The 27,102-nt window shown below is 42.3% G+C and overlaps 2 protein-coding genes and 1 long non-coding RNA gene across 3 annotated transcripts; 2 read left to right on the forward strand and 1 right to left on the reverse strand.

The window, feature by feature from the left end:
• Window positions 1-1,607: 1,607 nt before the first annotated feature.
• Window positions 1,608-3,469, reverse strand: LOC146679831 (uncharacterized). The gene is made up of 3 exons (XM_085450301.1): window positions 3,261-3,469; window positions 3,010-3,183; window positions 1,608-2,406 (listed from the first exon to the last, which is right to left on the reverse strand). Exons 1-3 carry the CDS (start codon window positions 3,309-3,311, stop codon window positions 1,774-1,776), a joined length of 858 nt encoding a protein of 285 aa, XP_085306427.1. The 5' UTR covers window positions 3,312-3,469; the 3' UTR covers window positions 1,608-1,773.
• Window positions 2,029-4,479, forward strand: LOC146679832 (uncharacterized). Its single transcript, XR_014918591.1, has 2 exons — window positions 2,029-2,087; window positions 4,190-4,479. It is a non-coding gene; the product is annotated as an uncharacterized LOC146679832 (long non-coding RNA).
• Window positions 4,480-9,699: 5,220 nt separating this feature from the next.
• LOC146679833 (protein NLRC3-like) lies at window positions 9,700-26,741 on the forward strand. The gene is made up of 9 exons (XM_085450303.1): window positions 9,700-9,753; window positions 11,439-11,571; window positions 12,921-12,999; window positions 13,161-13,347; window positions 13,476-15,294; window positions 16,208-16,381; window positions 16,657-16,824; window positions 25,720-25,766; window positions 25,915-26,741. The coding sequence occupies exons 2-9, from the start codon at window positions 11,450-11,452 to the stop codon at window positions 26,472-26,474; spliced, it is 3,156 nt and encodes a 1,051-aa protein (XP_085306429.1). The 5' UTR covers window positions 9,700-9,753; window positions 11,439-11,449; the 3' UTR covers window positions 26,475-26,741.
• Window positions 26,742-27,102: the final 361 nt, after the last annotated feature.

Consider the following 27,102-nt stretch of genomic DNA (forward strand, 5'->3'; position numbering starts at 1 on the left):
TCACAAGGTCCCAATTAGATTCCATTTAATTCTTACTCAGAGAGTCAGAAACATTATAATTCTGATCATTTATCAGTACTGACACTTGTGAAACTTCATCAGAGGTGTGAGCATCACAGCAGATGCTTTTGTGTCAAAGTAACTGAGGATAAAACACAAAACCATGAAGCAGATTTTCCTGGCCTAGCTTTTTACAGTAGATAACCTTAAAAATATTATTCTGCAGTAGAACAAAAGCAGACGAGAACCACGACTCAACAAATGTACATTGGCTGATGCTGCTGAAGTGATTCAGAGGTTTTAATAAGAGGTTTTAATAGAGACACAGCAGAGCATTTTGCAGTTTCACTTAATTTGAAATAAATAAATAAAATTTGGTATTGAACAGCAGAAATGAGGCTGTCTTGTCGGAAGTCATTAAAAAAAAATGGCTGTAAACAACGGTAGACTGCTTCATAACAAGCAAGCGAATAATGCCAAAAACAGAGATTTGAGATGGGAAACGGTGTTCTTAAAGTACACTGAGAGAGGCAGAGAGCTGTGCTGTGTTCTTTTTCTGTGTGTGTTTTAATGGTGGTGGAAGCAAACCAGCAAAAGTAAGAGGGAATTCATGACAATGTTTATGTCAAGCGAAATGTGTCTTCTTTTGCTGCTGGTTTGGTTAGAGAGAGACAAAACGTGCAGCTTCAGGATCTGAGCAGCTTTCAGCACCAACGGCATCACAGCTCAGACTTGGATTCAGGATTAAGCCCTTTATGTTTGACTGTAGTGATTGTAGCTCTGTCCTTGTTATTAATCGCTTTAGTCAAACACAGCTATTGTTTGCTGGGATGTGTATATCCTTGACAGTTTGTATCTCAGAGTTATCAAAGACACTGTGGATAATCATCAAGAGATTGTTGTCCTCTTAATAATGACCTATTTGATTGTTTGTTTTTTCTTCTTCTTACAGATTCTGGTATTTGGCCAAAAGAGAGCTTCACAATTCTTGGCTTCACCTGTGGTAGAAAAATGACTAAAGTTATGCAACACTCTCTAAAATTAAAGCTATGCAACGCTTTAACATGAATGGCGAAGGAGTGCATCTCTTTCACTGTCTCTTCCTGTCCTCTTCTCAGTCTTTGTTGTGGCACCTCTGCTATGTGTTATAGAAAGCACTTGGAATCATGTTCAATACAAAAACACCAAACTCGTGGGATTGCCCTAGCAAGCAGTTGGTAAAAACTAATTAAAACTGATATATATCAGCTTCACTTTCTAGCTGCAAAAGCACGTTTCTGCAAAAGCATGCAGTTTCCTGTCAGCACTTTTTGGCACAGAGTGTACTCAGAGTTAGGCCTTTCTTATATAAAGCAATATAATCAGCATATAAACATTTAAGATGATAAATTTAAAGCTCCACAGTAACTGCTATAAATATTATAACTACACATGTAGTGCTTTTGCTTAAGTAAATTATAGTTGGGATCATAATAAGAAAACATGTGTTTTTATTTTCTGTGTACCCTGGGTACAGACCAGTATAAATATGGGATTCTTCCCAATAAATGCTGTCTAATAATGCTTCACATTGCATTAAACACTAGATATGTAAGCAAACAAACAAAAACCCATAGAAGCCAGTTTTAATTATTAAATGTGACAATTACATGGAGATGGAAAGTAAACATGCTTATACACGTCTCTGTGATTACAGAAAATCCACACAGATGCTGTCAGAGCAGAGAATCTTTGATTTATCAGAATGATGAATGCAAATGATTTCATGAAATCTCACTCTTGTTCTGGGTTGTAAAATTCACCTGTCCAGTTAAACCGAATCCTTTGCAACACAGTTCTAAGAACCCTACCAACCTCATCCTCAGCTCTCTGCCTGTTGTCCTTTTCAGCTGAGTATTCATCCACATGTGTTTCAACTTCTCTCTCATTTTCAAGCAAATTGCTCAGGCTCTCAGCTTCAGCACAGTTACCATATGGCCACTCTCTGAGGTCTTCTGTGTTCAAGCCAAACAAATTCTTACATGATCTGCAAGGCTTCATTCTGGCACCATCACGGAGACAAAAAGCCTCACACCTGATATTTCCAGGTACTTCAATTGTTCCATCAAAGTAATCTTTCTGGACTGTGTTTGGATAATAGGTCATCACCGCACCAGATACATATTTATGCCATTTGCTAAGACAGGAGGCAGCAATCATAATTTTCCCAGCGTTAGGACCTTTGGTGGACATGGAGACTCCGCAGTACCTTTCTGATTTGTTGGTTTGGGATTTTTGAGAAATGCAGATGGTGGACGAGACGAAAGCTGTTTTTTTATTATTCTCTTCTAAGTCCAAGTCTGTGAGGAGATCTTGCAGACTCTGCTTTATTTGCTCTTCATTCTCTGAGTTATTTTGCAGGACGATCTGAAAACAGTTACAGATCTGGTCAAAGTGTTGCACCTGATTATATAGTTGTTTTTCATAGAAAGTTGATCAACATGTTTGTTTCGCTGCTTGACTTATTTAACTATGCAGGACCATTGGATGCTTTTGATTTAGACATTTTAAGATAGGGGGTGAAACATGTCACAAAAATCTATTTAATTTTAAATCAATAAGCAAAAATCCATCTTTGTTCTCACTAATTTATAATTAAATTTGCTAATTGACCTTTTTTTTTCTATTTTGCTATGCCGGGCTGTCAAAACACGCTGAATTTAGAGTCTTTGAGCTTAACAGATCCAGCAGCTACACAGTGACAGCATCATATACGCCTTGAAGACTGTAAGCATCTCCAATAATGAGTCTGTTAGACATTATTTAGAACTAACAAATTCTGAAGCAAGTCTCCAGCTCTCCTGCAGTCTCTGTGTTTGGTGGAGAAGTATAGCTAGAAGCATATGTTGAAGTATAAGGTACAGTATGGATTTTCTTTGGATTTCTCAGTAAAAAAGCACTTTGCATTATACTTTCCTAAAAACTGGAAGTTTGTCAGATTGACTGAAAATGTGAGAAGAGTTATCTTACCATGTCGAGCACACAGGAGAAGGGACTTCGCCTGGGAAGCTGAGTCGAATACAACTTTAAAGGCCTGGGATATCTTCTCATTAAAGAACCCAACACAAAAGGATTAGGGAAGATTTCTTCTGGAGAAAAGGGGATGTTGTTGATTTTGCCCAGAAACAATATGCTGTGAAGGATCTGTTGAGTGAAAACATATTTGCTTATTGTTAGTAGTGATAAACAGGACTGTCTTAAAAGTGTCAAAGGTAACACACCTCATCCACCAAGTGTTGACTTCCCGGAGTCATGTAAGAGCCCCGAACCATCCTCTTGGTAATCTTGTAGGCATTAGTTTTGAACCTCCTTTGAGAAATTGTTGTCTTCTAAAATGATAATGATCGAGCAGTTAGGGATTTAAAAACACAGGAGATCTGATAACTTTGGCTACAGCAGAGTCTGCAGACATACCTATTTTGCTCTTTGCCTATTTTAAACATGAGAGCAAACATATTTAGTGAAATGTTGATAACATACAATGACTATCATTGGTGGCTGAAAAGATGCCAGGTAACAAGTGAAAAGCTGCTACTTACCATCGCCACAGTCTAAGAATGAAACAGGAAACACTGAGCGAGTTGCCTCCATCTTAAAGCTGTTGATCATGTGATTTAAAGGAAAGCCACACCCAGCTCTTTCCTGGAATTTTACTCGACTGTAGAAAACTGCTCCATTTGCCCCGCCCACCCATGATCTTTAATATCTACCAAAAACAACCTTTTGGTTGTCAGTAACCAGCCGATCGTTTTCGCGATTAAAAAGTGGCTTTTTGCGGCGGCGTTCCCACCGCGAGCAGAACTCCGGCTCAAAAACCGCTGTTTTTGAACACTTTTATTTACTTAAGCATTTTAATGGGCTTACTTTGAAACAAAGTGCGATTGAATGATTATTGTTATGTGTTGCCTTGAATTCGGCTATGCTGTCTGTTAGACAGCTGTTTTTCTTTATTGTTGTTTTTGTATTGTTTGTAGCGAACGCTACTGGAATGTATAGATTAAGCTACGTAGCCAAGATAATTAATGATTTAACTGTTGTACATTGGTTGATGATGATTTGCATTGTTACATAGGCTTGCAGAAAAATATATTTGTTTACCGGTAAACTGAATCGAACTTGATGTGCTAATGGACGTTTTTCTGACCTACAGGTCAGGTTTTGTTCCCTCCCTTTGAATTAATCTTCTTCATATTGAAGTGGCGAGCCGGTAGGACCATTCTTTGTTTCCCCTCTTTCCCCCACTTAGCCGTCTTTGGATTACGGACATATTTCCCCATTTGTATGAAGCTGGACTCTAAGGAGGAATACCTTAAAAGTGAACTTTAAAAAGAAGAGCATTGATTTATTATTTAATTGTGGGCATTTATGTTGTGTGTTGTGTTAATTATTTTGTTCCATTTCCCCTTTCCTCCATTTATTCAATATATTTTTGGTACAAGATATTGCAGTCTTTGGTCTCATCATTCACACCATCTAGGCTCCATAAAGAACTATTTCTTCTGCGCGTCAGTCAGTAAACTCATCCATTGAAATAAACTAGTCCTTAAATAACTTTGAGTTACACAGTGGCAAATGTAATAGAGAAAGACACAGGGCCACCTGAAATCTGTCGTCCTATCTGATTCAAAACCAACATGTAGGAGAATCTGGAATCTTTGATTTTGAGTTCAAAATAAAATATGGGTAAAATGCAGAAATGTTTTTACTAACATGTACTAACAGAGACTTGGAGGAGAGAGACCTAATGTTTAATAATCCACATTTCACTGTTTTACTCTTTGGTTCAGATGTGGATACTGTATTGTTCTTTCTTTGTGACTGTTTATGTTTAAGTTGTTTGTTGCTGGTTTTTAGTTTGTTTTTTGTCTGTTTGGGAGCTGACACAGTCTCTATGGAGATGGGTTTTTGGGGGGTAGCAGGAGGAGAGAAGCTGCAGAGAGGCGTGTAAGACTGCAACTCTGCTTCCTGGTCCCAACTCTGGATAGTCATATTTTGGGGGGTTTAATAAACTACTACTGCATGATGTAAAGCTGAAGTATGACACAGCTTTATGAACCTCCTGTTATCCTGGTAGACGAGTACAGCAATAAATCTTTTACTTGAACATCTTCTGGCTCCAATAAGCTTTGAAATGTGACCATGAAGTTAGAGACACACTGACTGAAACCCACAGCTGTGACTGTGGATCACATCCACACACAGTGTAGCTGCTGTCTCTGTGTGAGGTCTGTGTATATATGTACATATTTATGCTTATATTCATATTCTCTTATTCCCCTTTATTTGATATCCTAATTCTGTGCTGTGTAAAGATTTGTCGGTGTTCTGCTGCTACAAACTGGATTTCCTGGAGGATAAACATGAGGGATTCATAAAGTTCTATCTCTCTGTTAAAATCCCCCAAAATAAATGAAATGTGAATTTCAGGCAGACGTGTTTTTAAAAGAGTCTCTTTAATGGAAAAATGTGTTTTTAAAACCAGCCAATAGGAGCGTCTGTGGATATCAGCTGAGGCTGAACTCAGGAACACCATCACATATAAATACACAGAATTAAATCACTAGATAAAAGACGTCATTAAATAAGGATCGAATCAACATGTCAGAGGTCAAAGGTCAGTCAGAAGAGGTGTGGTTAAACACTGGCAGTGCAGTGACCTAATGCAGTTTGGTTACCGCCACGGGAAAAGCCCCGCCCCCTCTGAGCCTCCGCTGTGTCCTCAGCACATCCAGGAGCAGCAGGTCAGAGGGGGCGGGGCCATGTCAGGACTTATTTTAAGTAAAATTTAAAGTGGAGCGACGGCAGGAGTCACACAGCAGTAACCAGCTCTGTCTGCCAGGGTCAAAGGTCAAACAAGTCCTGCAGCTGACCCACACACAGACTTACACTGATCCACAGAGAGTGATGAATCCACACATTACTCGGCTGGAGGAAGCTGGGTTTTGTTAGATTATAATATTATTTTATGCCATGCTATACCCCTAATTAAAGATTGTGAATTATTATGTAGTTTTAGTTTGCATTATTCTCCTGAATTAGAAGAAGCTGATAACTATTGCATTAGTTAAACTGATGTGCATTATATTAAACTGCTGATTTATTGTGAATGAATGATATTGTTTTATGATGCATTATACTGCTGAGTTATAAGAAATACTGTTTGCAGAAAGTCATCGCCTTATTTGTCTGATTAGAAGAGAACATGCTGGAGTTTTCTGCCCCATCTCAGCAGGAGCAGATAAACAGGGAGCCAAGGTCGTAGCTTAGGCGCTGTGTGAGAGAAAGCATGTGAATGTTTAGGCTTTTATGATAAGGTGGAGGCACCAGAGGCTATAAGAGTTTGAGCAATGCTCCACCATTTTGAGATCAGAGGCTGTCTGCATCAGTGTCCATCTCCCACGTGTGTGATCATTAAAATCATCGTTTGACTCAACCCGGCCGGACCAGTGTTGTTATTGTGGTTTTTCTCTTGTCTCCATCCCCAATATTTTGAACTCGTAACATTTTCCACACCGTCCAATCAGAAACTAGTGTTGACGCTGAGACCCGTCTCTGTAACAGGAAGTCCATGAACAGGCAGACCCTCTGCAGCAGGCTGACCTGTGACCTCTGAGACAGAGGGAGGAGTTTGTGTCAGCAGGGGGCGCTGCAGCATCGCCTGAGAGCTTTAAGAACAACAGCAATAAACAGGAAGTGAAAGTCACACTTCTGTTGGTGTGCGTTATCAGCAGACCCCACCCTCTGCAGGAAGCTGAGATAAGAAGCAGCCAATCACAGAGCAGAGAGCATGTGACTTCCTGTTCCTGCTGTTACTGTGACAACAGCTCCTGGGACAGAGAGCAGCTTTCTAAAGAGGAAAGATGCTGCTGTCACCCCCGGGTGTCATGTGACCCGCCTGATGTACCGATTTAAGACTGTAAGAACAATAATAACAACATGTTTTAGTCAGGTGATCCATGCAGAGCAGATCCATGTGACCAAACACAGCTGGATCACATGTTTCCTCTCCTGGAAACAGAAAGCCTTCATGTATAAAGGCTCATGTACCCACTGAGCCCTGCTCTCAGATCTGTGAGGCTTTAACAAACAACAGTTTAAAGTCATGTTTAGCATCTTCTGTCAGTGTGGAAGGTCACACACTTTCCTGAGTGTTGAACCCTGAACTACTAGCTGTTCATGTCAGCCTGGACATAAATACAGACCTGCCTGCTGTCATAGACCCCAGCACTCACATGTTACTTATAAGTGACTCATATGTATGCATGTATATATTGTGTATGTTGTGCTATTTCTTACTGAGTGTGTTGTGTCTTTGTTCCTGTTTGTGCTGCAGCACTGTAACCTAAATAATTTCCCCTGGGGATCAAAAAAGTATTCTGATTGTGATTAAATGAAAGCAGTCAGAGCAGAGGACGGTGATGTAAGGAATGGGATTTTAATCAGCCAGTCTCCTTTAACTCTCAGCATCACAAAGTAATGTGGTAACATCTGGACTGATGTGTTTACTGTCAGCTAGTTTAAATGCTGTAGGCTGCAGCCGCTGCTCTAACACTATAACTGTAACAGGGCTCAGTGCTGCTTCTAACAGTCTGAGCTGCTTCAGGCTTTATTTGTGAGGAGCACAGCAGCTTACAAACACGTGGCTGGGCCTGGACCCAAAGGAGTGTTTGTTAAAGCCTGCAGTGAATCCAGCAGCAGAATGATGGAAATGCAACACAGCAATGATGAAGAGGAGCAGCATTAAAGCCAAAGTCCAGTTCATACAGTTAGGTCCATAAATCAAATAAGGGAAAATAAAATGTTGTTGGATGCACCTGTCTGCACCCTTAATGCTCTCTGGTCGCTATGGTAACGCGTAAACATTTCTTTCAAAATAAGACACACGACTACAACACGGGAAAAGACCCAGGGAAACGAAGTTAAGGATAAAAACCCTGAAAACCATTGTTGGATTTATATTTTATCATTGTCATTGTTATTGGGGAATATCTAACCATATATGCTCAGAGGTGTAGAACCAATTGTGTAATGATAGTAGTCTTTAAAGACTTTGTGTGACTCCAGAGTGTTCTGGCATTCACACCCACGTCCTGGGATCATGGGAGAGGTGCTACCTTCTTATTGTTTTGTGGTAGGATGTCTGTTTTAGTCTAAGTGCCTTTTGTTTAGATGAACTGCTGGACTTCCAGACCAGCAGGTTTAGGGAAGTCGTTTATGGGGTCACACTCTGACTCCACACACACACACACACACACACACACACACACACACACACACACACACACACACACACACACCTACATAACATACAGACTGGTACCTTTGTTCACGTGTATGTTAATGAACCTATGTATGTTCATGTAACCTCAATAAAAGAACAGTGTTACGAGGGAACGGACGAGAGCGACTGTGGTCAAGCGAAGGAACGGCATTGGTCCAGTTCTCTCCCGTGCACGAGAAACATAAAGAACTACTCGTGTCTTGGGTGAACCCATTGTGAGATCTAGCCCCACGCTATCATGTGATTTCCTGTGATCAAATGTCCCAGGATGTGAGTGGGCGTTAAGACGTCCATGTCCCTCTTCAAGCAACTTAAAGAAGTCCAGACGCTTTTCTTTCCAAGCTCCTTCAACAACATCATTCATAGAACAGCTTCCAGCTTCTTTTGCTCGGCTACAGTTTGGATGGATTTGCATTTAAAGATGCAACAAGACTAAAATGGTTAGGGTCAGGAGGTCAAAGGTCAGAGCTCCTGTGGGTCTGAGGGCGGCCTCACGCTGGAGAAGGATGAAGGAGCCTGACCTGAGCCAGTGTTTGACATGAACACATCAGCACTGCTGTCAGTGAGCCTAACGACAGCCGTTAGCATCATTTCAGTGTTTCAGTCATAAAAACACTTCCTGTCTCTGTGGTGGTTACAGTGACATCATGCAGTTTGTGCTTTGACCTCCAGAGGGCGACAAATCAGCACAGACAGAGAGCTCCATTCAAACTTTGCTGCCATCAGGAATAATTCTTCAAATATAATCATCAGTGTTTGAGCAGTTATGATATCAGGGACAATCTAGACATGTGTGACAATACTGAACATGTCACATGACACACCTCAAACATCATGTGATCCACTCTCAGTCTGCACTTTCATTCATGACTTCAACAGGTTGAAATGAGCTTTGAAGAAACATTCAGTGAAATAAATCTTTCATGGATTCATGTGAGCAGCAGATGAACTTTGTACCAACAACATCTTCAATAACAGAGTCTGAATGAAGCTCAGGTGTTGATGCTGCTCACTGATTGGACGCTTGCTTTCAGCTCTGCTCTCAGTCTTTACTGCACAGGTGAAGGTAGAAAGTGTGACTGGATCTATAGACTGGAAACAGAGAAACATGCTGAACATTTGAAGCTTTGCAGCAGAAATGTTCATGTTACAAATACAGCAGAGCTGATCTGGGATCAGTGTGTTCACACCTGCAGCTACAACAAGGTTTCATGTCTCCACACGTCAGCATGTGAACTTTACTCTGACTCAGTCTGAGCAGTCAGACGGCATATTTTTAAAGTTAACACATCAGCACACACAGAGCTGAGCCCCTCCCACCTGTGCTGAGTTTCAGGTGGAGTCCCGCCTCCTTCCAGGAAGCAGCTCACCTGTGTGTCCGTGTTTAGTGTCCAGGTGTGGAGTGGAGCTTGTTGTTGGTGTGTGAAGAAACTGTAAGTTTGCTTTGTTTCCTCCTTTAACAGTTTGTCTTTAGGAACTTTACTGTTTGTTCAGCTCGTGTTTGATTTCTTCACACAACAAACTGTGTGTGTTTGTATTTCCGGTCTCTCCATTAAAGTCAGTGTGTAATGTTTCCTGGCTAACATCAGCTGTGTGCAGCTTAGTTCAGCACAAATCTGCCGCTCCATAGTTCACGGTAACGGACTCACAGCTGGACCAAGGAGGCCGAGTGTGTCCGCCACTCTGAGCTACGTTCGTGTTTGTGTACTTGTAGTTTGTACTTTGAGTTCAGTCAGAGCCCACAGAGGACGCAGCGTACGTGATGACGTCACAGCCCTTTACCTCCTTTACTGTCACTGTGATTAATATTTACACACGAGACACCTGCAGAGCTCTGACGCTGAGCTAGCACACAGCATGCTAACACTAAGCTAACGTTCAGCTAACACTAAGCTAACACTAAGCTAACCTAGAACCCAGAGTGAGGTTAAAGCTGAGTAAACACTGACCCCAGACCAGCACCGTGATAAAGTGAGCTGCTGCTGCTGAACTTGAACAGGTAACAAAGTGATGAGCAGTCAGGCTGCAGGTTTCTACCTGTTCATGTTTCTACAGTAGAATCACTTTGAAGTGTCTTTGTGCTGTTTCATCTTTGATTTGTGTTCATAAACACTCAGAGAAACATCACGTGACCTCATCAGGATCTGTGTTGGTGTGTGGGGCTGTACCTCAGCTTTATGTTGTTACATGCTCATTTGTTCATTTTACACAGTAACATCAAAGTAATGTTATGAGGAGTAATGAAGTAACGTACTCCATTACTTTTAATTAAAGTGTTCTGTGTAATATGTGTAATAATGACTGTTTTGAGTAATGACCAACACTGATCACAACAAAGAGGAAATGCCTCCAACATGCACAAACATTTGAGCCACAACATGCAGTTAATGTGCACAAATGTCTTTGATATGCTGCTCAGTGATGGTGGTGACTGTCAGAGCAGAGCTACTGAGAATCAATAAGTAATATCAATGATGGGATCAGAATCACTAAATTCTTCTCATCCCTGTCAGTATCATACATGTGCTGTATAATGTGATAAATGTAGAGGTGCTGGCTGTTCTCTCACTCTGCTGTTTAGCTGTAAAGGACGCCTCCCTGCCTTTGTCTCATTCATGACCTTTAATAGTCTCTTCTAACATGCAGAGATCTGTATGATCTGTTTCATAGAGTCTAACCAGCCTGTACAGGTAACAACAACAGTCACTGCATCACTGACACACAAACGTCATCTCTGTCAATAACAACATTCATACATGGAATAAAAACACATCAGTGGATCATTGCTGGAGCTGATGTTTGTGCTCCTGGTGCAAAGGCTCTCAGTTTCCTCCTTGAAATAACATCAGTGGTGGGTCAGCGACATGCTTTCTTTCCCTCTCAGGTTTAAATATCTGGGACTCTCCACCGTTTGGTTTTAGAGCTGAAGAAGCTTCTCAGATGAAACGTCTTCCAGAAACTTAAAGACGTCTCTTTTCTCTCCAAGCTCCTTAGATCACATGACCTGGATGACTGAACCTACAGACATATTGACCTGGTTTCATGGTCACATGACAGGTCAGAGGTCAGTTCCTCCTGTTAATGTGAACTCACTGAGTGTTTGTGGTTTACCTCTCAGACTGACTGAAGATGATGATGGAGGAAGAGGAGGACAGAGCAGAGTCTGCAGGGTCCAGCTGTCCGTCTGTGAGGAGTGACCGGTCCAAACCTCTAAATCCTCCAGACTTCAGTGGTGAACCTGGAGCAACGAGGTCAGAGAGCTGAACTCACTGAGTAACAGAAATAATTCTGCACTGACATTATAATCAGTGTTGACTCTGGTTGATTGTCTGACTGTGTTTGTGAGCTGAGAGGAAATGAAAATGAGTTTGTAACAAAAATCAGTTTTGTCCAGTTTTCCTGTAAAAAGCTGAACTCTAATCTAAGAGGATGTTACTGACAGGAAACAGCTGCATTATCTGCAGTCTGTGTGATCACAGCTGCTTCAATCATGTTTGTGTCTGCAGAGGTCAGAGGTCACAGTCTGCAGGGTCCAGCTGTCCGTCTGTGAGGAGTGACTGGTCCAAAGGTCTACCTCCACTCTTCAGTGGTGAACCTGGAGCAACGAGGTCAGAGAGCTGTGATGACTCCTTTACATGTTTGTGTTTCCTGGATAAATATGACCTGAAACATCCTCAGATTGTTACAAAGATTCATTAAAAAGAAAACAATGAAAGAGAAAAGATCCAAATGTTCGACTTGGTCATTTGCTGTTTGAGGACAGTGATGCTCATATCTGTGGGGAAAGTGTGACCTGAGTGGGTTCATGTTTGTCTTTAAAGAACAGAGCTGCTCTGATTCTCTTTGTGTCTGATCTGTTAAACAGTCTGAGAGGTCACACAGAGACCCAGCAGCTAAAGCCTGGATCATACTGGCTGCTGTTACTCCATCAGGACAACACTGAACCACAGTGGTGTGGATGTAGTGGATAAATCCCACCATACTGATGCTCAGAGTTAACCACAGGGAACAAAACCAGATGTTACCTTCAGATTGTGACCTTTGGAGTGGACGATGCAGATTTCAATAGAGAATAAATGTTGTTGTTTTTCAGCTGTGAAGAAAGAATCTAATTTTCTGAACTTAAGAATTTATGATGCTGGAAACAACATGGAGACTATAACACAACATTTCCACTGTGTTCATAGAATGAATGTAAAACTGTCAGACATTCATTAAATATGCAAAATGTCTACAGAAGCATCAGAGGGTCAGACGTGAAGCACTCAGTGATTTTGATCAAATGACTCATCAGTTATTGATCTGTACTACACTGATCTACCACGTTAGTAAAGCTGGTGTTCTGGTGGTGGAGGGAGACTCGGATCATGTTCTGGTTTTGGAGCAGTGATCTGCTGATGGTTCAGTTTGATGAGCTTCTTCAAAATCATCCCTGACATCACCACTGAAAGGACGTCCATGAAAACAGACTGAAAATTACTGATATGTTCACAATCTGAGAGTTTAAAACTTGACAGACTTGATTCAGATGAAGTTATTTGAGCAGAAACTCCTGGATCTTTATCCTGTGTTGATCTAATCCTTCATGGTTCCTCCACAGAGTGGAGCAGCAGAGCTCAGAGGTTCCCAGTGGTCAGTCTGCCCAGCAGCATCAAACACAGCTGGACTCCATATTTATGGTCTGTACATGTACAACAACTACTGTTACATCTGTTCTGTTCACAGTCATCTCCATGCTGCTCTTTGTAGACCAGTGGATCGTCAGTGTGTCCAACATGGATCTGATGTTTGGCTCCATGATTTCAGTCTGATTGGCTCATTCATAAATATTCTGTTCCAGCTGCTGGAGGACAACATCATCACTTTTGTGAAGAACGAGCTGAAGAAGATCCAGAAGGTTCTGAGTCCAGATTACCCAGAATGCTTAGAGAGTCAGAGGAGCAGCAGCAGAGAGGCATTTGTGAAGATCACAGTGGACTTCCTGAGGAGAATGAAGCAGGAGGAGCTGGCTGACCGTCTGCAGAGACGTAAGAGGATTTATCTAAAGATTTAAGCTGCTGGATAAATGAACATTTTCCAGAGATGGAAGATGGAGCAACATGTTTTAAAGATTAGTTCTTTTTGGAATTGAGTGTTTATTTTTCTTCTCATTCAGAACTTCAAGCTGCAGTTTGTCACCGTAACCTTAAATCCACCCTGAAGAAGAAGTTCCAGTGTGTGTTTGAGGGCATCGCTAAAGCAGGAAACCCAACCCTCCTGAATCAGATCTACACAGAGCTCTACATCACAGAGGGAGGGACTGCAGAGGTCAATGATGAACATGAGGTCAGACAGATTGAAACAGCATCCAGGAAACCAGACAGACCAGAAACAACCATCAGACAAGAAGACATATTTAAAGCCTCACCTGGAAGAGATGAACCAATCAGAACAGTGCTGACAAAGGGAGTGGCTGGCATTGGGAAAACAGTCTTAACACAGAAATACAGCCTGGACTGGGCTGAAGACAAAGCCAACCAGGACATCCAGTTCATATTTCCATTCACTTTCAGAGAGCTGAATGTGCTGAAAGAGGAAAAGCTCAGCTTGGTGGGACTTGTTCATCACTTCTTTACTGAAACCAAAGAAGCAGGAATCTGCAGCTTTGAAGACTTCCAGGTTGTGTTCATCTTTGATGGTCTGGATGAGTGTCGACTTCCTCTGGACTTCCACAAAACTACAATCCTAACTGACCCTAGAAAGTCCACCTCAGTGGATGTGCTGCTGATAAACCTCATCAGGGGGAAACTGCTTCCCTCTGCTCGCCTCTGGATAACCACACGACCTGCAGCAGCCAATCAGATCCCTCCTGTCTGTGTTGGCATGGTGACAGAGGTCAGAGGGTTCACTGACCCACAGAAGGAGGAGTACTTCAGGAAGAGATTCAGAGATGAGGAGCAGGGCAGCAGGATCATCTCCCACATCAAGACATCACGAAGCCTCCACATCATGTGCCACATCCCAGTCTTCTGCTGGATCACTGCTACAGTTCTGGAGGATGTGCTGGAAACCAGAGAGGGAGGACAGCTGCCCAAGACCCTGACTGAGATGTACATCCACTTCCTGGTGGTTCAGGCCAAAGTGAAGAAGGTCAAGTATGATGGAGGAGCTGAGACAGATCCACACTGGAGTCCAGAGAGCAGGAAGATGATGGAGTCTCTGGGAAAACTGGCTTTTGATCAGCTGCAGAAAGGAAACCTGATCTTCTATGAATCAGACCTGACAGAGTGTGGCATCGATATCAGAGCAGCCTCAGTGTACTCAGGAGTGTTCACACAGATCTTTAAAGAGGAGAGAGGACTGTACCAGGACAAGGTGTTCTGCTTCATCCATCTGAGTGTTCAGGAGTTTCTGGCTGCTCTTCATGTCCATCTGACCTTCAGCAACGCTGGACTCAATCTGCTGGAAGAACAACAAACAAGAGGCTCTTGGTGGCCTTTCCAGTTTATGCTGTGGTTTAAACCATTTCCAGAGAAAATACATCTTTATCAGAGTGCTGTGAACAAGGCCTTACAGAGTCCAAATGGACACCTGGACTTGTTCCTCCGCTTCCTCCTGGGTCTTTCACTGCAGACCAATCAGACTCTCCTACGATGTCTGCTGACACAGACAGGAAGTAGCTCACAGACCAATCAGGAAACAGTCCAGTACATCAAGGAGAAGCTCAGTGAGAATCTGTCTGCAGAGAAAAGCATCAATCTGATCCACTGTCTGAATGAACTGAATGATCGTTCTCTAGTGGAGGAGATCCAACAGTCCCTGAGATCAGGACGTCTCTCCACAGATAAACTGTCTCCTGCTCAGTGGTCAGCTCTGGTCTTCATCTTACTGTCATCAGAAGAAGATCTGGATGTGTTTGACCTGAAGAAATACTCTGCTTCAGAGGAGGCTCTTCTGAGGCTGCTGCCAGTGGTCAAAGCCTCCAACAAAGCTCTGTGAGTAAATCTGTGATCATGTTTATTTTTAAAATGTTGATTAAAAGTGGTCATAGATTTCTTCCATGACAGATCCATGTCCTAAAACCATGAGACAGCGTAGTTGTATAGTATAAAAGAAAAAAGGAGAACTTTTGACTACAATATTGTAACTTGAATGAACTTTTGATACAGCCTTTAAACATAAAATTTATGAACAGAATCGGTGACAAAGGGCAGCCCTGGTGGAGCCCATCACCCACCGGACTTATTACTATCCAACGTATTGCCGGCTATGCCAACCAAGCTCTTGCAATGGTTGTAAAAGGATCGAATGGCCATAAAATGTTTCTCAGTTTTATTATTTTCAGTCACATCTGTTTTTGATTATTAACTGAATATTTTAAAATTCAGGCTTTTTATGTTATACAAAACATCATATTTTCTTATGATGTCTTGTATTGATTCTGAAGGAATAGTTTTCATCAGTATCGCAGATACCAGCCTGAATTTTACTTTGTATTGGATCAGGAAGGAAATCAGTGGCATCACACATCACTTACAGCAACTTCAGTACCTCTTCATTTTAATAAACTGGGGGGAGTTGCACCAAGATTCAGTATGAGATAAAGAATTATTTTTAACTGTAAGGTTGGAGAAATCTGTTGTTGGAAATTGGAAGAACAGGTCATCTTAAAAATCACTGCATTGTAGTTTTATTCAGGCCCCTTCAATCTGTGATCGCTGTTGCTTTGCATTGTAAATGCTACTATTACAAAAGTCACAAATATTAGTGTATGTGTGTGTTGTTGGGTAATAAACCAAAAGAACAGAATCTACCAGCACCTCACTGATTTCTGCTTAAAAACAATAAAAAAGCAATAAAGCTCTGATTTGTTTGGTTGATCTTGTCTCCCTTCCACCTTGATTTCAGACTGAGTGGCTGTAACCTGTCAGACAGAAGCTGTGAAGCTCTGTCCTCAGTCCTGAGCTCCCAGTCCTCCCGTCTGACAGAGCTGGACCTGGGTAACAATAACCTGCAGGATTCAGGACTGAAGCTTCTGTCTGCTGGGATGAAGAGTCAATACTGCAAACTGGAAACGCTGAGGTCAGATCAAGCAATATCGATTTTTTTTCATCAATTAACATCATTTAATCAATTTCATTTGGAAAAAATTAACATTGTGTGTATGTTTTGTTTTTTTTAATGAATCCATGCAAGTCACAGTAAACTGCCACATTTGTCTTTTGTAACATGAGGCAATAAGGATTCCAGCATGTCCTGAAACAGTGTTGAAATATTGTAAATGTAGTAGCTCCTCATGGCACCATGAATATACTTTAACACAAGTGTTTCATGTCTTCTTGTCATCCTTTCTTCAGACTGAGTGGCTGTAACCTGTCAGACAGAAGCTGTGAAGCTCTGTCCTCAGTCCTGAGCTCCCAGTCCTCCCATCTGACAGAGCTGGATCTGGGTAACAACAACCTGCAGGATTCAGGACTGAAGCTTCTGTTTTCTGCAGTGGAGAGTCCAAAGTGTACAATTCTCAGGTCAGGATTCAGTCTTTTCTGATGATGATTTAAAACCTGAGTCAGGTCGATAAATGGCTTACTCATTTACAACAGACATGATTTGTCAAATCACCTTATATCTAACCCAAAGGTCCTGTGTTTTACTACTTTGATTTTTTAGTAAAACACAGGACCTCTTAATATTTATCTAAGAGACCATATATAATTTTTTTCCCTGGATCATGTGTGTACCCTCCTGGTTGGAGCTCCAGCAGCCTGTATCAGTGAATGGGACTTTAAATGAAATTGCTGCCCCTGTCAGGAAGAGGTCTGAGTGACACACAAAACAGAAAATATGAGCACTGCATGTGTCTGAGGCTACTCAGATACAGACCTGAATGAGACACTAACTTTGTCTCTGAGAGATAACTTTTATTATTAAATACACTTCATTTCTCATCTGTGTAGAGAATGTAGAGTTTGACATGCTAATATTACAAAATGAAAAATCACACTGAGTCACAAAGAAATTGTTTTGGAGTATTTATGGTTCAGCTGATGAAATTGTTCAAACAAACCAGTAATTTACACCGAAACAGCACAAGTGAAACTTTTTCGAGGGACTTACACTAAGCTTGTCCTGGTACACCTGTAGAGCCCAGCTTCTATGGACCATGAGCTTAAGTTCTGTGCTGCTCTGATTTATTGCCCGTGCTGTCTTTCAGTTCAGCTTTGTCGAGTCTCTGGTAGGATTTCTTTTACATGACCTGTGTAAAAACAAAACAGGAAACACATTAAGCTGAAGTAAGATGCACAATTTGAAAAATGGGGCACAAAAAATGTTGCTGCTTTCTGGAAAGTGCGTCTAAGAAGACCCAATGGAGAAAGTGAAGAGAAAAATCAAAGATTAAGAAGAAGAAAATGGCAGAGGCAGTTTCTCTTGGACTGCCTGCAGATGGGGTGAGACTCTAGAAACAGGGATGATTGGAGAAAATGCAAAGAGGCCATAGGATAAACCAGGAGATGAATACTCTGGTGTTCTGGGGATAGTGGGAGTGAGAGGGAGAGATGCCAGTAAATGATTTCAAGGATAAATTTGAGAGAATCAGAGCTAAGAAACCAAAGCAAGTGGGGAACTACAAACATGTGGACAGACTCATAATTAGGCCAAAGACACATTAAAGCAATTATTACAGGTTTAGAAACAGGGATGGATATGAAGGAGCTTAGCATGAATTTGCATTGAGGAAAGAATAGCAACGAGCATCAGAGGAAACAGTTAGGAAAACTAAAAGGATGTACTGGCAGGAATACTGCAGTAGTTTAGGAAGAACTACCGTATTTCCCGGACTACAGAGCGCACCTGAATATTAGCCGCACAAGCTAAAATCAGGGGAAAATCCTGTTTTGTACATACATTAGCCGCACCTGACTAAAAGCCGCAGGTGTTTCAATGTTGACTTATCATATGTAAGAGAATATGCACAAAGCGAATTGTCAGGAAAGAGATGGCTGTTTGGAGACACACCCCTTTTATTAATATTTTGAAAAACAAGTTATGGGTACATATTTGCATAACTTTTTAGGTATATGTACAAGTAGCGGTAATTACAAGTACAAAACATGTACTGTGCTTCATAAATGAGTAACAAATGTAGTACATAACAATAACCTACAGCACACCAGAACAATTGATTCGGACTACCTTTTAGGCTCAGGTGCAGTGACACGGCTTTAACAAGAAGAAAAGTCAGTCATTCACCACCATCTTCCTGCGCACTAAAACCACCAAAGTCCTCTCCTCCAGTGTCGGAAACAAACAGGCTCAGGGTGGCTTCGTCATCCACTCTCAGCTTCTTTCCTTCGTTGTCACTTTCAAAACCAAAGAAATCCTCGTTGTCAGTGTCAGAGTCGAACACCCTCAGAAGGGCCGTGGCGGTGTCCTCCTCTCCATCATGCAGCATTCAGCCCTTCGAAATCTGTTGGTGATCGTGGATGTTTTCACACTTTTCCACGCTGTCAGAATCCAATGGTGGAGTTGGGCATAACTTGCTTTTTGCAAGTTTATCGCCGCTCATCATCCAGGCCTCCAGCTGAACGGGTAGCGCTACTTTGAAGTTTGTTTTTCGCGCTACCCCGTACTGCACTACGTTGCCTGACGGATGGACATGTGACCAACATACCACTCTTGAACCCCGATCCTTCCGCCAGGCAACGTAGTGCCGTACAACAGCGGAACAAACAAAACAAATCCGCTCATGGACAATCCATAGAAAAGCCGCACCTGACTAAAAGCCGCAGGGCTCAAAGCTTGTGCAAAAAGTAGCGGCTTATAGCCCGACAATTACGGTACACCAGTTCAGAATGTGTGGAGTACAGTTAAGAACATGAATGCAGACAGGAAACAACAGCAGCTGTTGTAAAGTAAATTCAAACTCCTTCATTAAATGCAGCTGGTTGAGTTGAAAACAATGGAGACTGATTGTGTTACGTTGTTTATTCTCTATAGAAATGGAGCAGGAGTGCATGCAGAGCTGGACGTGGGCTGTATATACATGCGTGTATCTGTTTTGTCTGTGAGCAGAGAAAACAAAGCGCTGGAAATGTCATATTGAAATGTTAAATCAGGAAAATCCTGGAGAAGAGGATAGTTCTAATGTTCAGTTTGTAATGTTGAATTCAACACAGCTCTTAAATGCATAAAAATGACTTCACCTGACGTCAGACTGAGCAATCGGATTAGCTACTGATATTGATTTAACCCTTTAAGACCTACCATAGAACCAAGTCCGCCAGAGCTTATATTATATGTTTACATGCTGTAGAGCCATTTTTGGGAGCATTTCAAGTTGCTATACATCAATACAACCATTACAGCCTAAATTTTAATAATATGTATGTATTAAGTGCATAGTAATTACATAAATTGCAAAAAAGTGCAATAAACTACAAAAAAATTGAAAATCGTTTTTGTTTTTTTAACATATATTTCTAGTTAGAGAAATTTAAGAGGCTTATCCCTCAAAACTGTAAATACAAAAAAGTTGCACAAAATAGTTTCCCACCTCAGGAAATTTATTTTGAGTGCCTTCATAGTTTTATTTTTGAAATACACCAATTTTTATATACTGCAGGAAAAACGAAAATAAATATTATACTGCAAATTTGCAAAACAACAGCATATGCATCAAAATAAACTATTTCCAGCAGAGCAATATGAGTCCTAAGCATATGTGGAAGGAAACTGTAACCTAGGACAAGCTGATGGCATAAGATGTAAATACAACTCCTCAGGTTTCATATGCAAAAAAAATTATTGTGCTAGCTCACGTGATTACAGTGCTACCGGGATTTAAAAATAGTTGCGCAAAACGGAGTGTGCCCACTCTGACCAGTTTTAAAGGGTTAAAGCAAGAAAATATGGTATTAGCATTAGCTGCCAATTCCTATTAACCTTAAATTAGCATTACCTGATAATGGCAGTCTACTTAGCATTAACTCCTCACATTGTTATAATGCAAATGATGCTAACTTGCATTAAATTAGACTGCTGTTATTAGCTAATGCTATTTAGCAGTAGCTGCTCACATTGCTATAAAGCAAAGGAAAACGATATGAGCATTAGGTTCTAATGCGTATTTGCCTTAAATTAGACGTAGGTGGGCAGCACGGTGGCACGATGGTTAGCACTGTTGCCGCACAGCAAGAAGGTCCTGAGTTCAATTCCACCATCAGGCCGGGGTCTTTCTGTGTGGAGTTTGCATGTTCTCCCCGTGTTTGCGTGGGTTCCCTCCGGGTACTCCGGCTTCCTCCCACCGTCCAAAGACATGCAGCTTGTGGGGATAGGTTAATTGGATAATCCAAATTGCCACTAGGTGTGAATGTGAGTGTGAATGGTTGTCTGTCCCTGTGTGTTAGCCCTGCGACAGACTGGCGACCTGTCCAGGGTGTACCCCACCTTTCGCCCTATGACAGCTGGGATAGGCTCCAGCGCCCCCCGCGACCCTGAAAAGGATAAGCGGAAGCGAATGGATGGATGGATGGATAGACGTAGGTGCTAATGGCGGCCTACTTAGCATTAGCAGCTCAGATGTTGTAATGCTAGGGAAAAGAGTGTTAGCATTAGCCGTTCACAATGTTATAAAGTTAAGGGAAATAGTGTTAGCATTAGCTACTCACATTGTTAAAAAGTGTTAGCATTAGTGCATAATGCTAATTCACATCAAATTAGCATTAGTTAATAACGGCAGCCTATTTAGCATTAGCAGATAATGTTGACCTTGGCCCACTGGAAAAGTTCAGAACTAAAGATTTAGGAGTGTTTCTCGATAGCTCTTTCTCGTTTGAGAAACAAATGAATTCTGTTATTAAAACCAGCTGTAAGGTTTATATTGTTGATTGTCATTTATGCTTAGAAATATTTACTCATATATGCTTAGAGTTGTATAATCGATTGCATGATGATAGAGGTTTGATCCTTAGTAGTCTGTAAAGACTCTGTGTGCCTTCCAGAGTGCTCTGGCATGCACACACCACTTGGGGCCGTGAGAGAGGTCGTACCCTCTCTTACTGATTTATGGTGTAGGACAGGGGTCTCAAACTCAATTTAGCTGGGGGCCGCTGCAGGCAGAGTCTGGGTGAGGCTGGGCCGCATTAGGTTTTCCACAAGAAAGGCATGGTTAAAAAAATTCCAATCCTCTCAAATCTCTTTATTTTTATTTTTTAATACAAAATATGAAAAATAAATAAACAAATTAAGAATTAATAAGAAAATAAATCAATCTGTAATACATAAATAAAATAATAATAAGATGTTTTTAGTCAGTGAACTTGTGTTTTTCTTTCAGTCTTCTATATCTGCTGTGTTTAGATTGAAATGTCTGTATTAACAGTTCTATAACCTTCTTCTGAACATGAGTGGAACACTGTAGAAAATGAACTGTTCTTCTGAACATGGCTTCTCTTGCCTACTCCTTGCTGCTAGAGACCTGGCAGCGTTTCCTCTCGCATAGCCGAGCCAGATTTGGCCTGAAGGAGGAAGCAGTTGCGACCCTCAGTATGTCTTGAAGATGATCATCCGTAAGTCTGGACCTGTACTTGGACTTATTGAAGTTCAAAGTGGAGAAGAGCTTTTGGCACAAGTATGTGCTACCAAAAAGGCACATGGTCCGCTTGAACATTCGGGAAAGCCGAGGGAAACTAGGGCTCAAGTCTCTCAAAAATTGTCCAAGCTTGTCTGCTTTTCCACTCACCTCCCTGAACTTTGCTTTGAGTTCAGAGTTGCACTGCAGCTCAATGAGCTCCATTTGAAGCACAGAAGGGGCATCTTGCACATCAAAGGAGAAGGGGTCCGCAAAAATGTGAAAGGTGGCTCTGTGTGTCTTGAAGTCAGCAAATCTGTGATCAAATTCCTCCTGTAGCCTCAAAATGACATCAACATACTCGTCAGCACTGAATGGTGTGCCTGCATCCACGAGTGCCTTGCATGCTGGGAAATGGCAAAGGTTTGTCTGAGAGAGCTGAGCTTTCCAGAGCGCCAGTTTTGTGGAGAATGCTCTCACGTTGTCATAGGCAGCACTGACAAGTTGCCCCTGGCCTTGTAACGTCTTGTTCAGTACATTAAGCTCATGTGTCATATCAACAAGAAAAGCTGAGTCCATGAGCCATTTGGGATCAGTTAGCACAGGAACACTAACTCCATCCTTCTCCATGAAGGCTTCACTTCTGCTCTCAACTCAAAAAGTCTCTTTAATACATTTCCCCTGCTGAGCCAACGTACCTCAGTGAAGTCGAGCACATCCCCATATTCTGACTCCATTTCCTCTAGAAAAGCACAGAACCTTCGGTGCTTTAAGCCCCTGGATCTGATTTGGTTGATGCATTTCACAACAATAGACATCACATCGTCAAACTTCAGGCATTTGCTGCAAAGGACCTGCTGATGGATGATGCAGTGCAGAGCAATGGCCTCCTCCACGCCTTCCTCTTCCAGTTTGTTTTGTGCCACCAGTCCATGTTTCCTCCCTGTCATTGATGGCGCTCCATCTGTTGTTATTCCAATAAACCTCTTCCATGGCAAACCAACATTCTCAATGGCATCACACAGCTTGTAAATATCTGCTGAGCGGTGGTCTGGCCATGCATTGGAATTACTGTGAGCAGCTCCTCCATCACTTCAAAACTGTCATCAACACCACGGACATACATTGGGAGCTGGGCAGTGTCGGTGATGTCTGTGGTCTCATCAAGAGCGACTGAGTATACACTGAAACATTTGGCTTTCTCACACAGTTGGTCATAAATGTCACTTGACAGGTCAGAAATGCGATCTGCTGCGGTGTTGGCAGAAAGGCTGATGTTGCTAAACTGACCTTTCTTTCCCGGACAGACTATATTTGCAGCCTGCAATATGCACTTTTAGACAAATGCACCTTCTGTGAATGGCTTCCCTGCTTTAGCAATCATCTCACTAACCACGTGGCTCCGACTGCTGCATTATTCTCTTTGGTTGCTTTCTTGGAGAAATCTTGCTGCCTCAGTAGATCTGTTTTAAGACTGGCAACCCGGTTCGCTCTCTCGTCTCCCTGGTATTTTGCATCCAGCTCAGCATGTCTAGTTGTGTAATGACGTTTCAAATTGTATTCCTTGTGCAGCGCAACTTTCTGTGTGCAAATAAGACAGGTCGGGGTGTCCCTGTGCTCAACAAAGAAATATTGCATTTCCCACTTTTCCTGAAATTGTCGGTGCTCATCACCAACCTTTCTCTTCACCGCAGGCTTTGAAAAAGACATGTTTGGGGCTATGTGACATTTATAATTCTACTTGGTGTCACTGTCGCATTGAAGTTTCAATCAAGCGTTTAGCCGACGGACGGGGAACGTCTCAACGCGTAGAGAACGTCATTTCTGCTTCTTTTTCTTGCAACCGTAGCACGGCGATCGGCAGATAAAAAGCCGGTAGCAGTCTCCTTTGTTTTTACGCTCGATGTTCATGTCTTTCATGACGACACGAACACCGTGGCGTTTGCAGATGGTAGAAAGTGCAGGGATAGCGAGCGCAAAAAAGGCGACTGCTCACGGCGCCGGGCTGTTGTTACAGGAGAAAGAAGCGGAAATGACACCGTGACATATAACAAATAACATCAGCTGTTTCTGATGTTAGTTGTTTTGACTGCTTTTACATTATATTGAAATATATGTAATGTTCATGTTTGCTGCAATGCAAACGCAGTGATGCAAATAAAAACATGGAGCCACAAATTACGGTGCGACCCTATAATTAGTCCGGGTTACCGGGGACTGTTGTTGCCGATGAACAGGTGTCGCTATGTGACTGCAGACTAAATTGGGCTGCATTGAGTTCATGACTTTTCTTTTATCCCGCCGCCTACGCATCACTGTGAGAGTTAATATGAGATCTCTCTCTGTGGAAAAATAACTTTAAATCCCACTGACGTGTGTATAAATCTATATACGTATAATGTCCCGCTGGGCAGCAACTTAAAAAAACAACTTTTTTTGAAGTGTTGTGAACGCAGCGCGCTGGGGCGAATGTCGGCGTTTGCCCAATAGAAAGGAGGAAGCCAGCCAGGCACAGGAAAGAAAGAAACACTCCAGGGCAACGCTGCTGGAACTTTGACTCATTGAGAAATGTTTCCCTGCTTGCATCAAGCCCGGCTGGTGTCCCCTGAGATCCATATCCCACCCTGATTGGTGGGTTAATTCAGCTCCGCCCACAACACTGTAAAGTGTCATACATTATCAAACTAACATTACATTTTCATATTAAGGTGGGGCCAAAAACTATCGTCCTGCGGGCCGCAATTGGCCCGCGGGCCACGAGTTTGAGACCCCTGGTGTAGGAGGACACCTGCTCTGTGTCTGGTTAAGTATAAGAGCCCTTTGTTAGGGGGACCGCTGGACTCTTAGCACCAGCTTTGGGGTCACAGGGTCACATCTGGAACACACACACACACACACACACACGCACACACACACACGCACAGACACACACACACTCACACACACACACAGACACACACACACACACAGACACACACACACGCACAGACACACACAGACACACACAGACACACACACAGACACACACAGACACACACAGACACACACACAGACACACACACAGACACACACACAGACACACAGACACACACACACACACACACACACACACACACACACACACACACAGACTGGTACTCTTTGTTCATACCTGTGTAAGACGTCATAATGAACTTGTGCATATTCATGTAAGCTCAATAAAGAGCAGTGTTACGAGGGAGCAGACGAGAGCGACTGAGGTCAAGTGAAGGAACGGCGCTGTCACAGTTCTCTCCCTCATCAATTGTCTGGTTCCAGCGGTGGGTCTGTGCTAGACGACCCATCACCAGCTTTTTCCACTGGTTACCAGTACGTGGTAGAATCCACTTCCAGATCTGGTTGTCTTTAAATCTGTGAATGGATTGGCTCCATCTTATCTCTCTTTAACAAAAGAATCCAAGTGGAGCCCTCAGGTCTGCAGATAAGCAGCTTCTGACCAGAACTAGACGTAAAAACAGAGGTGAGCTTTATCGATGGCTGCAGCCAAACTCTGGAACAGTCGCCCTTCACATCAGGTCGTCACCAACACTGGACATTTTTAAAAGCCGGTTGGAAACACATTTGTACTCTGTAGCTTTCAATCCTGACCAGTCTTTATAGTCATTACTGTGTATGTTTCCTATTTTCTCTCTACTCTGTGCAGCACTTTGGCTCAAGCTGTTTTTAAATGTGCTGATAAATAAATGTAGATTTCTTTGAATAAAACAGTGGAGCCGAGCTTTGAGCTCAGTGTGTAACAGTGTGTGTGTGAGAGCCATGTAATGTCCATGTGTGCATGCTGACTGTGCTGCTCTGACCCCCCTCCTCCTTTCAGGGTGGAGCCTGCTGGAGTCCGATGGTTGAGACCAGGTCTGAGGAAGTGTAAGTGTGTTTTTAATGGGATTCATGAAAACAAAGCAGCACACATTCAACCATCTTCATCATGTCAGGAGTCATCATCAAAGTGTCAATCAATGAACAGATGATGGATCAATAACTGCAGCTGGATTGTGTTTGTTCTCTCCATCAGATTCCTGTCAACTCACAATCGACACAAACACAGTGAACACAAAGCTCCAACTGTCTGACAACAACAGGAAGGTGACACGTGTGGAGGAGGTTCAGTCATATCCTGATCATCCAGACAGATTTGATGATTATCAGCTGCTGTGTAGAAATGGTCTGACTGGTCGCTGTTACTGGGAGGTCGAGTGGAGAGGAGACGTTTATATATCAGTGAGTTACAGAAGCATCAGAAGGAAAGGAAACAGAATTGACTGGAAAGGAGGCAGTTATGACTGTTGGTTTGGATACAATGATCAGTCCTGGAGTCTGATCTGCTCTGATGATGGTCCTCAGTCTGTCAGGCACAATAAGATACAAACATCCATCTCCTCCTCCTCCTCCTCCTCTGTCTCTAACAGAGCAGCAGTGTATGTGGACTGTCCTGCTGGCACTCTGTCCTTCTACAGAGTCTCCTCTGACACTCTGATCCACCTCCACACCTTCAACACCACATTCACTCAAACTCTTTATCCTGGGTTTGGGTTTTATGGCTGGTATCCTGGTTCCTCAGTGTCCCTGTGCTGAGTGGAGTGTAAAGAGTGTCTCCTGTTACAGAAACACTCTGACTGTTGAACAGATAGTTCAGTCTGTACATGTCTGTCTCTTTCACTCACAAACACGTTTTCAGATTCATGGATTCAATCAGTTGATGTTTGAAACTCTTCTAAATGATTCCTTGTAAACTTCTTCAGTCACAAACAAACAGGAAGTGATGTCACATGTGTTCCTGTCCACACAGCAGAATGAGTCTATTGCTGACAGTGATGTACAAACAGAGTGAGCATTTCTGAGGCCCAAAATAAACTGAGTAGTTCACTGAATGAACAATGGACTGTGAGCTCAGTTCCTTCATCATTAGTATGGATTATATATGTATATGTATTATATTAGTATCATATATATCAGGTGCTGCTGCTTTCAGTCATTGTGCAAATGTGCTGTTTGTAAGCTTGTAAAGCTGCAGTCAGCTGAGACTGAAGAAGTCACCTGATCAGTGAGCAAACGTTTCTGAAAACGTCCAGATGAACAGAATCAACCTTTTGGGATCAGCCAGCAATGCAGCATCATTGTTGTTCAGCTTCAGAGGTTTGCAGGAATGAACTGATGACCAGAAACAGCTGCAAAGTCCAAGAAAATACCAGCTGGAGTTCAG

Source organism: Copadichromis virginalis, unplaced genomic scaffold (genome assembly GCF_057382275.1).
Source record: "Copadichromis virginalis isolate Kocher_CV1m ecotype Utaka unplaced genomic scaffold, C_Virginalis_male_GT1.1 unmapped_scaffold_1, whole genome shotgun sequence".
Taxonomy (NCBI): domain Eukaryota; kingdom Metazoa; phylum Chordata; class Actinopteri; order Cichliformes; family Cichlidae; genus Copadichromis; species Copadichromis virginalis.